The sequence below is a fragment of the Sapajus apella genome, unplaced genomic scaffold (assembly GCF_009761245.1).
Source record: "Sapajus apella isolate SASKATOON/1434 unplaced genomic scaffold, GSC_monkey_1.0 scaffold11, whole genome shotgun sequence".
NCBI lineage: Eukaryota > Metazoa > Chordata > Mammalia > Primates > Cebidae > Sapajus > Sapajus apella.
Genome location: NW_022436951.1, coordinates 22,534,429 through 22,552,381, shown reverse-complemented (window position 1 = coordinate 22,552,381; position 17,953 = coordinate 22,534,429). Strand labels below are relative to the sequence as shown.

General features: G+C 31.6%; 1 protein-coding gene across 7 annotated transcripts in view; it reads right to left on the bottom strand.

Moving 5' to 3' along the window:
• The window catches only part of CDH18 (cadherin 18), a 1,107,073-nt gene that overhangs the window by 106,686 nt on the left and 982,434 nt on the right, over window positions 1–17,953 (bottom strand). For all 7 annotated transcript variants that reach the window (XM_032279054.1, XM_032279056.1, XM_032279053.1 and 4 more), the window contains one exon: window positions 12,079–12,266. In XM_032279054.1, coding sequence (XP_032134945.1) covers window positions 12,079–12,266 — 188 coding nt within the window. The remainder of the gene's footprint in view (window positions 1–12,078; window positions 12,267–17,953) is intronic.

The window sequence follows — 17,953 nt, the reverse complement described above, 5'->3', positions numbered from 1 at the left end:
TAATACTTAACAACCAACTATGCCCTAAACATTTAACATATATTAACTTATTTAAACTTCACAACACCTCTGTAAGGTATAATTGCTCTTGTCTACAAACGAGGAAACTGGGGCATAGGAAAGTTAAGACACTCCTTATGGACAACAGTGTGTAAGTTACATACTTGAGATTTAAACTCCGGCAGACAAAGTGTACAAGTTGTGTCCTTAAACACTATGTTATCCTTCTGGAAATCTACATAGCAAATAAGTAGTGTAACATAATGTTTCATTTTGATGAAAAAGATAAAATTTTTAGTGGAATAGTCCTCTTCATTAAACAATACCTTCATCATTATCTTTTCAAGTATTTACTATTAAGTTTAAAATGAATCGATAAGCTCACTAAATCTAACTACTAGAACTCTGAGTACCTTTTTAATTTCTTTAATTCACAGATGCATAAGCTAAGAAACTAAAATGCTGTTGAGGCAAAATCCTTTATCTTCTCAGCCCCTGCTAGAAATGTTTATTCTGGCATAATTTTTACCTCCCTAGGTAATTGTTCTTCTCTTACTTTTCTTTAGTTACTGCTCAATATCCTAATTTAACAGCTCACTGTCAATGAGTTGACTTTGATTTCCATTTTAATTTTTAGTTCCTTAATTTAATCCTATAACTCCTAGTAATTACTTTTAGATATCATTGCTCTTTCTAACTTATAAAGTAGTACTTTCTCCTTAAATATTAATCCATCTCATAATACTGTAGATAGTTATCATTTTCCCCGTCAATCATTTTCCAGCCAGGTTTACATATTCAGGACTTTTTAATTGTTTTTCATTAATCACTTCTACTTTTCCTCAAATCACCCTATTATAGCCTTCTCTGGAACAACATTACCATTATAAATACAAGGATATTGAAAATACTGTTTAGCCAAGTTGCTGTATGAATCAATTCTTCTTAGAGTTCAGCGAGGTTCTAAAGTTCTATTCTCCGAAGTAATAATAGAAGAGACTCTTTATGACCTCTTCTTTGCCTGATTTCTAGGCTGCACTAGCATCCAGATTTTTAGTTTCAAGAGTAGGTAGATAATGATAGGGTCAACATCAACATTTTCACACATAAAATTGTCATCTTAATCATTAAATAAAATGGCTTAGACCTGTAATAGTGACTGACATTATTATTAATTCTTTGTTTTCTGAAAAAGTATTTAATTTGTATTATGGAATTTCATCAAAACTAAGAAAAAAAACTGTATGAATTTAAGCAGTGTTTCTCCAGCTAGGCTTTTGTATTGCGATATGGTTTGTGGTCCTTGCCAGAGGTCTGTCCTGGATGATGGACAGTCTGTGGAGATCAGAGTACATGCATAAGCTTTCTAGTTATATATTTCTCTATACAGAAGAAACTAATTCTTATTCATTGTGCATACTTCATTTATACAAATAAGTATTACATGTTTGCTTTCTGTTGTTTGAACACTGGACAAATAAATGCAAAGGTCTTTCATTTCAAATAACTTAAGTATACATTATATTATATAGAAGTTATGATTATATATTATTTATATATAATTATACACAAGCTCATATATGTGTATGTATATCTATGTGCCTGTGTGTATGTATATATATGACATATGTAAAATAAGACACACATATACAAACTTACCAATAGCCCATGTTTGTATATAAACACACATATACAAACTTACCAATAGCACATGTATGGGCTATTGGTAAATATAGACACACATATACAAACATACGTTTGTATATTACTTAAATATAGACACACATATACAAATGTATACACAGACATATTAAATATTGACACACATATACAAACTTACCAATAGCTTAATTCATTAGAGCGTTTCATCAGATCATTAGTTTCCGAACACTATACTACATTGTATTTTAGAAATATATGTATCAGAACAATCAATTAACTTTCAGTGAAGTTTAAAATGATTTATTACTCCAGACCCATCGTCATGCCTATAGATGAACACCATGAAAAAAAAATGTACTCAATAGCATTTCTGTGTCAAAGTCATCAGAACTACAGTAATAGATTTTATTGAATTGAAACTTGGATTCCTCTATCAGCTGTAGCTGAAAAGAATAAATTTTCAGACTTTAGAACTTTAGGAGAATATAAAACAGAAATTTACTTGAGTTTTTTTGATAAAGAAATCCCTAAGGAATGTTCTTATTTTGTAAACAGTTCTTATTTTGTAAGCAGTTCATTTTCTTGTAAGTAGAATGAGAAATCTACTCTTTCCTATTTACAAAGTGTGGTCATGTGTTTGCCTATCTGTGATTATCTGCAATGTGTTGGGATGAGTTATTTATTACTCTTTGTTGTTCGAAGTCTAAAAATGTTAAATCTGTTAGTAAACAACATTCGATCTTTATTCTGTTACTAAATGCAAGTCAAAGAAATGACAATGTAATCCCCAATAAACACAATCCACTAAAAGACCAAAAACATAGTATGCAGAATAAATCTAGTACAGTTGTAGTTGAATATATTTCATGTTTTTATCTTATAATTTACTTAAACTTTAAAAAAGAAATTTGCATGTTTACTCTTAAGACCAATCTCAAATCATATGTTAAATAAAAGAGTACAATAATCTTTTACCTACTGTGGGGTAGGTAAGAAAACCTTAAAAATACACAGTACTTGGTCACAAAAGTGTTTTACATCTCTTATAGTCAAAACATACTTGTAGTACACATAGATACACATTCAAGAAAACTATCAGTTACATTCACAATAATTAATTTTTGAAAAGTCTTATCCTATCAGAAGCAACAACTTTAAGAGGAAAATAAAACTGCTAGGTTTTCTACATTGAGAAATTACAGAAATGTATATTTTGATAAGTGAAGCCAAAAAGATAATCCAAAATATATTTATGACTGAAATATACCTGAAAAGGTTGTACTACAAATACAATATTTAATATAAACTTAAAACAATTTTTTCTCCTGAGGAAGCAGGAAGGGGAAGTTGACTGCCAAGAAACATAAAGACAGTTTTTTACACAGTCTGTGTACACACAGAAGACAGTATGTATTGTAATGTACACAAGGTATTTCATTCTTAGTTTGCTTCCAGTTAAATAAAATAACATAAAATAAAGATGGCAGCAAAATAATCACATGGATTGGTCTGGAAGTAAAATTAAAAACTGATACAAAAATAGGAAGAAAAGAAGACAAGGAAAAATAAGCTATTGAGGTAGTACTAGCTAGCGGTCATTATTGAAGTAGTAGTAATTATTAGCCAAACACAGTTTACAGCACAATTTTTACCTCATTTTATGTTGTCTGTAATCACCTTGTAAAGTGCTTAAATAAGAAAAATGAAGCTTCAAAGAGTTGAGATAATGTCATCGATCTCCTAAATGACAAGGGCAAGATTTATATCTCATTTTACAGTGATGGTTATATCTTCCAGCACCGTTTATTGACTTGAAGGACAAGCTTAAAATTTTTTGGCTTAAATTAATTTGCATTGTATATGCAGTTGAATTAGCTAGGAGGAATTGACAGTACAAAGAGCATTTGCTGAAAATCAGGAAGCCAAATAAAACTAGAAACTTAAAGAAAAGATAGTATTTGGATCCGCTTCTGTCAAGTGTGCGAATAGGAACCACATAAGAAGAGACTTTGAGAAAGGCTGCTAAGGAGAAGCACATCCCTAGCTACAGAGGTTTATGTCAGACAAAAGAGTACATCCACTTGCATTCATCCTTATCTTTTTTCCCCTTTCCACCCAGTCAGGCTTCATTAAACAACGAATGAAAGTTATCAAAGTGTATTTACAATGTACCACACCATGCACCAGTGAATTCAACTTGGCAATTTTCTGTTGAAGGAATGATATAGACGGGAATGTGCAGACGGTCCTGCTGGCAGATTTATAGAGCAGTGCTGATTTTTATCTGTGAGGAGATTAGCTGTTCTGCCTAGCTGGCTACAGTGAACTGCCTTAGAGATTAAATAAGGAATAGGTTTTTAAGAACTGTTTTATCCTTTTTCTGCTGTCTGAATGAGTATCTCTTGAAAGTTAAAATCCACTGAGGTATATAAGTTACTCAAATTGCAATTATTTATACTTTAAAACATACAGCAATGAAATAACTCTGAGGTTGATAATCCTAATCAGAAGGATCAAAAAATTACATGAATGCAACATGTACATACCTCAGAGGAAATCTAGACTACATTAAAAAATATGTTCAGGGGAGGCTGGGTGCAGTGGCTCACACCTGTAATCCTAGCACTTTGGGAGGCTGAGGCTGGTGGATCATTAGGGCTCAGGAATCAGAGACCAGCATGGGTAACATGGCGAGACCCCATCTCTACTAAAAATTTAAAAAAGAGAGAAAAAATAGTCAGGCATGTTGGTGCTCACATGTGTTTCCAGCTACTAGGGATACTGAAGTGGGAGAATCAGTTGAGCACCTGGGGGGAAGGTGGTAGTGAGCTGTGACTGCACTACTGCACTCCAGCCTGGGTGATAGAGCGAGACTCCATCTAAAAAAAAAAAAAAAAATTGAGGAGAAAAGTGAAATACAATTTGAACTCACTAAATTTCAGGAATATTTTTAGTACATCATCACTTACCATTTACAGAATTGAAACAATTCTGATCTCAAAAGTTTGCATTGTGTGTACATGCACCAAATAGAATAAACTATTAATATTAAATTAAATATGTGCACACACATAAACATATGTAATTTTACCTTTGTGTTTCAGACCTCTAATTAGATGCAGCCATGTAAGGTGGTAAGATATGCCTATTGTCCTTAATTCTGCAAGTGATATGCATACTTCAGATTATGTGTGCAATCAAACCACAATCTGAAGTATGAGTATCAACTACTTTCAAAATCAAACTACTTTCGCTTTTCGCAAATACGAAACTGTTTTCTATTTTATAAAGACAATAGGAATTAATACACAGAACACCACCAATGCACCCACACACATCCTTACTACACATTGCAAACTTACCCAGTCATTTGCTTCTACCTCCTTTCCTACGGTCATCTCAGAGGAGACATACTATCCCTAGGTTGTTTCCTTGCACCTGTCATTCAGATTCTGTTGAAGCCCATCTATATCCACAATGCATCTTTTAAAATTATCCTCTCTTCAGTATCCTTGATGTCTTGTCTCCATTGAGCTTTTTATCCCTGTGTATAGAAACACTCTTGTCTCCCACCTTAAAACATTTATTTTATTATGTTCTTGTTTATTTGCTTTATAACCTTGCTCCACCACATAGGTATTAACCTTCCCCAAGAGGACAGTGTGTTTCTATTTTTTCCTCCCATATTTTTGCTTCCTATTCTCTCTCCACCACATTATAATTAGTTCCTCTTTCCATTGTAGCAAAGAATAATCATATATCTTCCATCTGAATACATAACATGAACAAGTGTTCAGACTCTGAAGACAGACACACAAGTTGAGTTTTCTACTTGGGCATTACTTTTATCTCTTTGTGATTCAGTTTCTTGAGCTACAAAGTAGGGATAATAACACTCTCTCAAAATGTCACAATAAGAATTAAAAGGACAATCATGGGTATATTAACTCAATAAAGACATTGCAAATATGCTTAAAATCTGTCTTGATACAGGGGCAATACTCTAACAAATATTAGTTGCTGCTGCTATTTTTTTCTTCTTAAAGGCATTTTTATTTTATTTTGTATTTCCAACTTTTATTTTAAGTTCATGGGCACATGCGCCGGATATGCACGTTTGTTAAATAAGTAAACTTGTGCCAAGGTGGTTTGCTACACAGATTATCCCATCACCCAGGTATTATGCCTGGCATCTGTTAGCTATTCTTCCTGATCCTCTCCCTTCTCCCACACTTGACTCCTACAGGCCCCAGTGTGTTATTTCCCTCATCTGTCCATGTATTCTCATCATTTAGCTCGCACTTTTAAGTCAAAACACGTGGTATCTGGTTTTCTGTTCTTGCGTTAGTTTGCCTAAATAATGGCCTTCAGCTCTATGTTCCTATAAAGGACACAATTTCCTTCCTTTTTATTGTGGCATAGTATTGCATGGTGAATATGCACCACATTGTCTTTATCTAGTCTATCATTGATGGACATTTCGGTTAATTCCACGTCGTTAACTATTGTGAATAGTGCTGCAATAGACATGCATGTGTCTTTTTAATAGAATGAATTGTATTCCTTTGGGGTATAAACCCAGTAATGAGATAGTTGGATCAAATGATATTTCTGCTTCTAGGTCTTTGAGGAATTGCCACATCATCTTCCAGAATGGTTGAACTAATTTACAGTCCCACCAACAGGATAAAAGCATTCCTTTTTCTCCACAACGTCATTAGCATCTGTCGTTTTTTGAATTTTTTTTTTTTTTAACAACATGATTCTACATTGAGCAAGAGGCAGGAGACAAAACATGGGTGAAATGCCCCCTGTGGATTCAGCACAGGCAGAAATTCCAGCTGGGAAAGCTATCAGTTTGCTGCTGATTTTCTTTTTAATAAAAGCCATTCTGACTGATGTGAGATGGTATCACATTATGGTTTAGATTTGTATTTCTTTAATGATCAGTGATGTTGAGCTTTTTTCATATGTTTGTTGGCTGCATAGCTGTCGTCTTTTGAGAAGTGTCTGTCTCTTCATGTCTTTTGCCCACTTTTTAATGAGGTTGTTTGGTTATGTCTTGAAAATATATTTAAGATCCTTAGAGATGCTAGATATTAGAGCTTTGTCAGATGCATAGATTACAAAAATTTTCTCCCATTCTGTAGGTTGTCTGTTTAACCTGTTGATAGTTTCCTTTGCTGTGCACAAGGTATTTAGTATAATTATTAGGTTGGTGCAAAAGTAATTGTGATTTTGCCACTAAAAGCAATGTCAAAACCCACAATTAATTCTGCACCAACCTAATAGATCCTGTTTATCAATTTTTGCTTTTGTTGCAATTGCTTTAGACTTCTGTGTCCTGATATCTTTGCCTGTGTCTATGTTCTGAAAGGTATTTCCTAGGTTTTCTTCTAGAGTTTTTATAGTTTTGGGTTTTACATTTAAGTCTTTAATCCATCTTGAGTTGATTTTTTTATATAGTATAAGGAAGGGAGTCAGTTTCAGTTTTCTGCATATGGCTAGCCAGTTCTCACAGTGCCATTTATTAAATAGGGCATTTATCTTCATTGCTTATTTTTATCAGGTTTGTTAAAGATTAGATGGTGGTAGGCATGTGGTCTTATGTCTGGGGTATGTTGTTTTCCATTGGTCTGTGTCTTTTTTTTTTTTTTTTTTTTTGTGCCAGTACCATGTTGTTTTGGTTACAGTACCACTGTAGTATAGTTAGAAGTCAGATAGCATAATGCCTCCAGCTTTGTTCTTTTTGCTTAGGATTGCCCTGGCTATTCAGACTCTTTTTTGCTTCCATATAATTTTTTTTTTCTAATTGTGTGAAGAATGCTAATGGTAGTTTCATGGAAATAGCAGTGAATCTATAGATTGCTTTGGGCAGTATGGCCATTTTCATGATATTGATTCTACCTATCCATGAGTATGGAATTTTTTTCATTTATTTGTGTCATCTCTGATTTCTTTGAGCAGTGGTTTTTAGATCTCCTTGAATAGGTCCTTCACTTCTCTTGCTAGCTGTATTGCTAGGTATTTTATTCTTTTTGTGGTAACTATGAATGAGAGTTCATTTGTGATTTTTTTAGTCTTGACTGTTGTTGGTGTATAGGAATGCTAGTGATTTTCTCATACTGATGTTGTATCCTGAGACTTTGCTGAAGTTGCTTATCAGCTTAAGAAGCTTTTAGGCTGAGATGAGGAAGTTTTCCAGATACAGGGTTATGTCACCTACAAACAAAGAAAATTTGATTTCCTCTCTTCCTATCTAAATATCCTTTATTTTTTTCTTTTGCCTGACTGCCCTGGCCAGAAGCTTCATAAGTGAAGGAGAAATAAGTTCTTTTCAGACAAATAAACGCAGAGGGAATTCATTACCACAAGACCTGCCTTACAAGAACTCCTGAAGGAAGTGCTAAATATGAAAGGAAAAATAATTGTTATCAGCCTAAAAAAACACACTGAAGTACACAGACCAGTGACAGTATGAAACAACCATATAAACAACTGTGCAAAATAACCAGTTAGCATCATGATGACTGGATCAAATCCACTTATAACAATACTAACTTTAAATGTAAACAGGCTAAATTCCTCAAAAAAATACACAGAGTGGCAAGCTGGATAAAGAGTGAAGACCCATTGGTATGCCGTTTTCAAAAGACCCATCTCATGTGCAAAGACACTCATAGGCCCATAAGGGATGAAGAAAAATTACCAAGCAAATTGAAAACAGCAAAAAGTAAAGGTGACACACGTAGTTTCTGACAAAACAGACTTTAAACCAACAAAGATCAAAAAAGACAAAAAAGAGCATTACATAATGATAAAGGGTTCAATTCAACAAGAAGTAGCTTCCCTGAATATATATGGACCCAATACAGGAGCACCCAGATTCATAGAACAAGTTTTTAGAGACCATCAGAGAGACTTTGACTCCCACACAATAATAGTGGGAGACATTAAAATCTCACTGACGATATGAGACAGATCATCAAGACAGAAAATTAATACAGACATTTAGGACCTGAGCTCAGCTCTGGCTATAGAAGACTTGATAGATATCTACAGAAATCTCCAACCCAAACCAACAGAATATACATTCTCCTCATTGCCACATGGCACTTACTCTAAAGTTGATCAAATAATCAGAAGTAAAGCACTCCTCAGAAAATGCAAAGGAACTGAAATTATAACAGTCTCACAGACCACAATGCAATCAAATGTGAACTCAAGATTGGAAAATTCACTCAATATCACATAACAACACAGAATTTCAACAACCTGTTTCTGAATGGTTTTTGATTAATAATGAAATTAAGTCATAAATCAAAGAGTTATTTTAAATTAATGAGAACAAGGATGCAATGTACCAGAATCTCTGGGATGCAGCTAAAGCAGTGTTACAAGGGAAACTTATAGCATCAAATGCCCATATCAAAAACCTAGAAAGATCTCAAGTTAACAACCCAACATCAAAAGTAAAATAATTAGAGAACCAAGAGCAAACAAAACACAACGCTAGCAGAATATAAGAAATAACCAAGCTCAGAGCTGAACTGAAGGAGATAGAGGCACCAAAAAAACCCCTCAAAAATCAACAAATCCAAGAGCTGTTTTTTTTTTTTGAAAAAAATTAATAAAATAGACTGTTAGCTTAACTAATAAGGAAGAAAAGGGAGAAGATTCAAGTAAGCACACTCAAAAATGATGGGGATATTGCCACTGATGCCACAGAAATACAAACAGCTATCAGAGAATATTATAAACACCTCTATGCACATAAACTAGAAAATCTAAAGGAAGTGGATGAATTCATAGACATATACACCCTCCCAAGACTGAATCAGAAAGAAATTGAATCTCTGAATACACCAATGAGTTCTGAAATTGAGGTAGTAATAAATAGCCTAGCAACCATAAAAGCTCTGGACCAGAAAGATTCACAACTGAATTCTCCTAGAGCTAAAAGGACAGCTGGTACCATTCCTATTGAAAGGATTAAAAAAAAAAATTAAAGAAAGGTACTCCTCCCTAACTCATTCTATAAGACAAGCATCATTCTGATACCAAAATCTGGCAGAGACACCACCACCACCACCACAACAACAACAATAACAACAACAACAACAAACATTTCAGGCCAATATCCTTGATAAATATCCATGCAAAAATCCTCAACAAAATACTGGGAAACCAAATCCAGCAGCATATCAAAAGCTTATCCACCATGATCAAGTAGGCTTTATCCCTTGGATGCAAGTTTTGTTCAACATATGCAAATCAATAAATGTGATTCATCACATAAACGGAACCAGAGACAAAAAAACACATGATTATCTCAATAGACGCAGAAAAGGCTTTTGATAAATTTCAAAATTCCTTCATGTTAAAAACTCTCAATAAACTAGGTATGGAAGGAACATTCCTCAAAATAATAAAAGTCAAATATGACAAACTCAGAGTCAATATCATACTGAATGGGCAAAAGCTGAAAGCATTCTTCTTGAAAACTGGCACAAGCCAAACTTGTCCTTCCTTACCACTCCTGTTGCTGCTACTATTATTTTGATGATACTGGTGACAATGGTAAACTGAAACCTGCTAATGAAAACCCCCAGTCAATCCTGTACCTCCTTTAGCCAAATCCAATTAAAGTTCATAATCCAAAATTGTTTTAAATCTCTAGAACGGTTCACTTTTTTGATAACTAGCTACCTCCTGAACAGCATCCCTTGGGAATATTCAGTGCCAACATTCTCTCCTATTATTTAAAGATTTCCTCCAAGACTATATTTTCTTTGTTTTTCTGCTTGTTTTCTAAAAGAAGTGTTCCCTAGTTTTCAGGATTAATCTTGATTGAAAGAATTAATCCAGTTTACCTGAATTCTTTTAAGTAAAGTTACCACCTGTAAAATGAAAACCAGGCAACCCTCTTCTCACCTTTGTAAACATTTCCTCATCCATTAATTATTCTAATATATATTGAATGCCAGCTCTGTGTTAGAAAAAATGCTAGATGTTGGGAATGCAGTGATGAGTTAATACACAGCCTTGGCATCTGTTGCTTAATTCAACAATCAGAAATCTTGACATCAAATTAGATGTAGTCACTTCTTCTTACATCTCTTTAATGGCTTTCCATATGGCAAATTTTATCAAGGCCTTGTGTGCTCTTGTACCCACTGACTACATTCCTTATTCTCTCTACTCTGGATTCAGTCATACTATTTTGATCCCTTAAATGTGCCATGTGTCACTCATCTCAGGCACTTAGTACATTTTCTGTCTTCCTGCGTAGCCATCCTTACATTCTATACTCAACCCACTCCTAGGCTTCTTTCAATTCTCTATTTAGCTATTGCTGAATGCCAGAAAGGATTAAATATTCTAGATTTTTCCCCTGTAGCACTATATAATTCTTCTTCATAGGAAAGATATTATTGATCTAGGAATGTATGTGATATTTGATTAATGTCTGTCCACGTCCATAGATTAGAAGCTGTGTGCATGTAGGGGTTAAGTCTGCCTTTGCTCCAGACTTATCCCTTTTATTCTTTGCATAGCTCATATGGAACATAGCAATTGACATATTGAAGGGATTCAAAATACATATGTTTGTTAAATAAAGATACACAAATTGTCTATTTTCATTATTACCTTAACCTAGGTTTGACAATCTAAGAAAAAAAATTACAATGGGAAAATATTTTAGGTGAAGACATTGATATTTTAATATATAAGTGGTGATTATTGTTCTTTAAGCGTTTAAAACCAAATTATTCTTAGAACTTCCCTCTGGTATTATTCAACAGACAAATTAACACTCAATTTTCAATCAACATAAAATTGTAATTACTAGAAGAAGAATTAATGAGATTTCATACAATCCAAATAGAAAAGTTCATGTATACAAGTAGGTAATTAGATGGATAGACAGATTGATAGATTAGATAGATGGATGGATGGATAGATGCCAGACAGATAGACAGATAAACTCACTTCGAGACCTACAATAGCACATTAGAATGAAATATCTCAGCCTGTGGCTCTAACAGAATTACTATAGATTTATTATGATGATATTTTGATTCTTTGCACTTCACTGAAATTACTTTTATTTAATTCTTGACTGTTAACATTGGGACATTTCAGGAAGAACAGAGCAGAAACAAAACAAAGATAGAGGGACACATTGTTGGTGTAGTTACATCAGACCTTCCCATCTTAGCAAAAATATATTTTCTGATGAAAAGATCTAAGCAGTCAGACAAAACAATACTTAAAATGTAATTATATTGCAACGTGACAATACTTTATCAAAATCCATGGCCTGACAGCATGGATTATTCATATCTCTGACAAATTTCCATTTAGAAAAATGTAAATGAGTTGCCCGAATCACAAAATGTACATTCTTTTTACCTTCTTTAAAGAAAGGATTCCTTCTCTTGTCTCTTTGTCAGTGGAGATGGAGAATACCCCCATACCATCACCATTGATGATGGAGTATGTCATGTCAGCATTTGAGCCAGTGTCTGCATCATTTGCCTTGATTTTCCCAACAGCTGAACCAACTTGAGCTGACTCAGGAACATAGAGCTGATAGTGTTCTGGAAGACATTTCATATTAAATATATTTAAATAACAATGTTCATAAAATAATCTTACAAGAAAAAGACAATAAATATTTACAGCACATATTCAAATGAACATTATGTTAGATAATGCATCGAATGGATTTTTTTTTAAGATTTTAGAAGTTTACTATTTAGTAAGGAAATACTAGATTTATGTAAACTTTAAAAGGTGTGTAAAATACTTTTCATGAAAAGAATGTATATATTTGAGTATGAAATATTAGCTCTAAACCCTTAAAGTACAGACAATTAGAGAAGAGGTCAAGTTTTCATTCTTATATTGAACCAAAACTGAATTAGTCAAGTATTAGTGTAATCCCAATGTATACCTCCCCCATTGTAGCATGTGAAGTTCAAATATAAAAGTGTGAAAATGAAAAGTGTGGAAATGTGGAATTCAACAGAAAAATGAGAGAAAATGCTGTAGCCTATTTGTTAATACAGTTATTTTTATCACAATAAATATATTGAGATATACAGTCATGCCAGAGAAAGCGAATGTATGTTTATATTACTTTACCATAAATTCCCTATCAGCTTCTGAAAAGGATTTGAGGTGGCTTCATAATAACATTATAAATAACATAGTTATTAACATTTTAAAAACTCAATTACAGAGTTGAAGTATGAGAAAGCAGATGGCTATAGAAAATAAAACAGCATTTGTGAATTAGCATTAATTTTGACACTGTACCAACAATGTTAAAGCATTGTTAATATTATATTCTCATTGTCTAATATGTACAAATATCATTTTTCCAAAGTTTTCCCTGATATTAAATGTCAAATGAAACTGTCTCTATGGTGCTTACAAAATATATATTAAGAAGCATAATAAAACATGTTTTAAATTACTGTTTAATTGACAAGTTTTAAAAATCTTATTAAAGCAATTTATTATAGAAAGTTCAAAACATTATAAATGACAGAAGCCCAGGAATTAAAATGTAATTTGATAAAATAATTTCTACCAAGATTAAATTAATAGTGACTCAATACTATATAAGAATATAGTTAGACTATACACCTAATGAATGCACAACCTCTATCAAAATAATTTTAGTGAGCCAATCATTTGTCATTAGTGGTATAATACTGAAAAGAAGTCTAATGTAGTGAATATTGGAAATATCATTTTTTATTCTTATTGTGGTAAGAACACTTAACATGAGATCTCTCACATAAGCAAATTTCTACACAACACAGCATTGCTACTCACAATGTGTTTCAGCAGAACTATAGGGCTTATTCATTTTGCATAACAACAATTTTGTATTTGTTGATTATCAACTCCTCATTCTCCTTCCCTAGTCCCTGATATCAGCCACTCAAATCTTTGTCTCATGGCCCAGAAAACATTTCGGCTGATTCTTTTTTTTTTTTTTTTTTTGTATATAAACATTTACATATCTTTATTTGCATATATAAATACTTATAAATGGCTTTTTATAAATGGCTCTTTATCAATTAGGTATTATGCAGCCCTCAAAAACGATGAGTTCGTATCTTTTGTTGGGACATGGATGAACCTGGAAACCATCATTCTCTGCTGATTCTTAAAATAGAAAACAGATTTCTGGTACAGAAAGATGATGTTTATAGAAAAAAACATGATAATTCTTGACACATTTTAACAATTGGAAGAATAGTAACTTCCCCATTCACTATGTCCCATTAAACAAAATAGAGTACATTCAGATTAATATTTTATGCACTCTCCATTGAGTTGAGAATTATAATTTGTAAATTATGAGTCAACTTTTAGTAGATAGCCTGCAAGATGACCATTTTATCCATGCCTTCTGCTGTTTATGTCCTTGAGTTATTTCCTCTTGAATGTTGGCTAGATATAGTAGTTCACTTATGATAAAGTAGGTTCAGCAAAAGTAATCAGATGTCTCTTACAAGGCTAGATTACAAAAAGACTGTGGCTTTTTTCACGGGAACACTTTTTCATTCCCTCTTGTATTACTCACTCAGCGTCAAGCTGTCTGTCACGTTTTGTTGCAGTCCTAGTAGCCCATAGAGCAAATGACTGATGCTGGCCCAAAGCCAAGTGAGTAAGCTGGAATCAGAAACCAGCTCCACCTCCAACAACGTAAGCCTCTGGGCAAGACCTCAGCCCCTGCTGACTTCTACACTGCAATCTCATCAGCATGATCCAAAGGCACTCATCTAAACCACAGCTAGATTCCTGACCTACAGAAATTGTGAAATGATAATGCCAGTTGTTTTAATCTGCCAAATTGGAATGCTTTGCAACACAGCCATAGATAAACTACACACACCTTTCAGTAGTTGCCAGTGATTTGCTAATTCAAATGGATCCTTCTTTTGTTCTTGTTATCCTGGGGTACTGTGATTTATGTTGAGAGAAATTAAAAACCAAAATAATCAAACAAAACCTGATTCATTATACTGTTATTGCTGATTATTTCTCTTCCTATGACTTTACACTTTGATATATTTCTAACAGAAAAAAAAGCCAAATAAAAAATGTAGTGAAACACACATGTATGCCATCAAATCTTAATGTTTTGTTGTATTTGATTCAGCCTCATTTTATAATGTAATATATTATTGAAGGCACAAGTGATACTTCTAAGTGGGCCCTTTGCTACAATCAAATTCTCTGCTCATCCTCCCAGAACCATTATCATCCCCCTACATATCTTAAAAATATTAACGTAATATATTTCCACAAATATATATTTAGGTAGTATAGTTATTTAGATTTCAGTTTATATTTATCATTCTTATGTATTTTTTACACAAAATCATAATTTTAAGATATATCTAAGATGATGCATATAGTTCTAGTTCATTAACTACAATATAGTATTTAATAATATGCTACAAGTTATCCAACTGTATGTTTTTCTAATTTAGAAACATTCAAATGAATTTTAGTTTACATATCTCCCCATGCACATGCAGAATTTCCGTAAGCTACAGTTATAAAAAGGCTCTTCCTGGAGCTGTAGAACACAGCCCTTCCCTGGTTGTATCACCACTTTTCTAACATGTCAGTTCCATTACAGACTTATTTTATACTTTTTTCTTAAAAGATAGTATTGTCCATAACACAGTACCTCATTTCTACTCCTTATACACACACTCTAGAAAGGAACATTTGTCCCTGTGGTTTCACCGTTGACATATCAATTTATGTCTCCCAAATGAATATTCACATCTGCCATATCCTGAGTTTCTGCTCAAATGTTCAATTGATGGTCATCTCCGACTTTATATTGGGCATCTACTAACTTATGTCTTTTTTTAAGAAAAGTAATATAGAAGTATTTCGAAAATTTAAAATGTAGGCCAATAAAAGAAGAATCAATTGTTTAAAGTTTACAATAAAATAAGGACACAGGAAACTGAATGAACCAAATATGAAGATTAAACTTCTTATAACACCCCCATTTGCTGACATAAACTCTATTGAAAACAAATAAAAAACAAGAAAAAAACTTGATAATTATATTTTTCCAATATCAATTTGACATCAATATTAAATTCTCACCTCACTTCTCTAAAATTGTTTATGTCTATGAAACTTACAACTGATAAATAATTATGTTTAGTAAAAATTACTCAAGTTGGCTGTAGCAAATAACATCTCATAATGAAGAGATGTGTTATTTCTAGTAAACTCTAGCTATATAAGAAAATAGAAATAGTTATGGTAATATAACCTTTAGAATTTGGTTATCCAACATCACAGAGTTACTAAAATTTGCAAATAAAATGTCAAATTTGTATTTAAAACAAAGAGTTATTTATAACTATACACTAATATGTGACTATTAATGAAAACTTGGAAAAAAACAAAATAGAAAAAAGGTAATTTGTTTTTTCATCAAAAGGATTTTTTTTTAAAATTATATGACTTAATTGATAATATTTATTGCACTGTGATTGTAGTAATAGCATAGTTAGTATTCTGCAACAAAAGATAATAACTTTAAACTTTCCAATATAATTTCAGATATAATTTCTATATATGTGTGTATGTATATAAATATATGCATGTATATACATATAAATACATACATGTATGTGAAATAATATATATTTGTATATAATATATGGTATATATAATACTTACATAATATAGTATATATAATATATACTATATATAATAATCATATATAAAATTATTATATTATATATAATATATAATATATAATTATATGATATAAAATATTATATAATATATAACATATATAATTATATAATATATAATGTTATATAATATATATAATAATAATTATATATACAATTATTATACTATATATAATAATTATATATAGTCTATATTATACTAATATATATTATATAGTATACAATATATACTAATATATATTATATATAATATATGAATAATATATACATATGTATTTATATGTGTTTATATAAATACATATGATATACATAAATATATAATATATATTAGATATATGTATATATATAAATACACACAGATATATAATAGACATATAATAGATATATGTATGTATATACATATAAAAGCATAAATATATTAATGCATACATATATTAATATATGCATATACTGTATATATTGTGTATCTATGTAATATATATATTTACATATATATGTATGCATTTATATGTATGTATACAAATATATATTTATATACATAAATATATAAATATATATAAATATATATTTATATACATAAATATATATATTTATGTATCTATTACATATCTATGTGTATGTACATTTATGTATATAAATATATGTAAGTAATGTAAATTTACATATGTATATAATTATATATAAATATATTCATATAATATAAACTTAGGTATATAAATACATATACATAAATATATATACACACACCAAGATATATAATAGATACAACATATTCATACATGTCTTAAGATTATATAATGTTAAAGACATGGATCATGAACCTGTTGACATCATGAAATAATTGAGGTAAACAATGCCTGTTATATATGGATTATGTGTCTTTTTTCTAAAAATTTAAGCCATTTAACATATATTTTCAAAATGCAAGAATTATTTTTTAAGTATTTACTAAGTAAAACAGATATTTTGCTGCTTTACATGATGTTCTGCTTTTATGAATATAAAGATATTCATATTTATTATGCTGATCTGGTACACTCACAGTATATATTTTGGTCTTCATGTACACAAGTGAGAAAAGAACATCCTCAGTTATTATTTTAATAGTCATCAGGTATGTAAGGATATTTAATTTGATTTACATAGCAGTAAAGGGTAACTAAAAACACACAGAGCCTTAATAGAAAGGAATCCAATTCCCATGATGTTCTCCATGTTTTCAGGGTGACCATGTTTTCCACTGAGCACTGGAACATCTATTTCAGCCATGCAACAGGGGAGCTCCTTAAGTGTAGAGGTTATTTTGTTAGAAAAAATAAGCCTCTAGAGTTTTTCAGCTGGTACCAGTTAATTTCTTGAGCTAACTTAAATCTACTGAGACAGCTGTTCTCTAAAATGCTAAAGTCAATGTTTCAGGTCACTAAGGGTTGTCTCTCCTCACTCATCTAAAGTAAATTATCTTTCATATTAAATAGCTAATTATTTTAACAGTAAATTAACAATAATTTATACACTTGAATTTATTTTCCTAT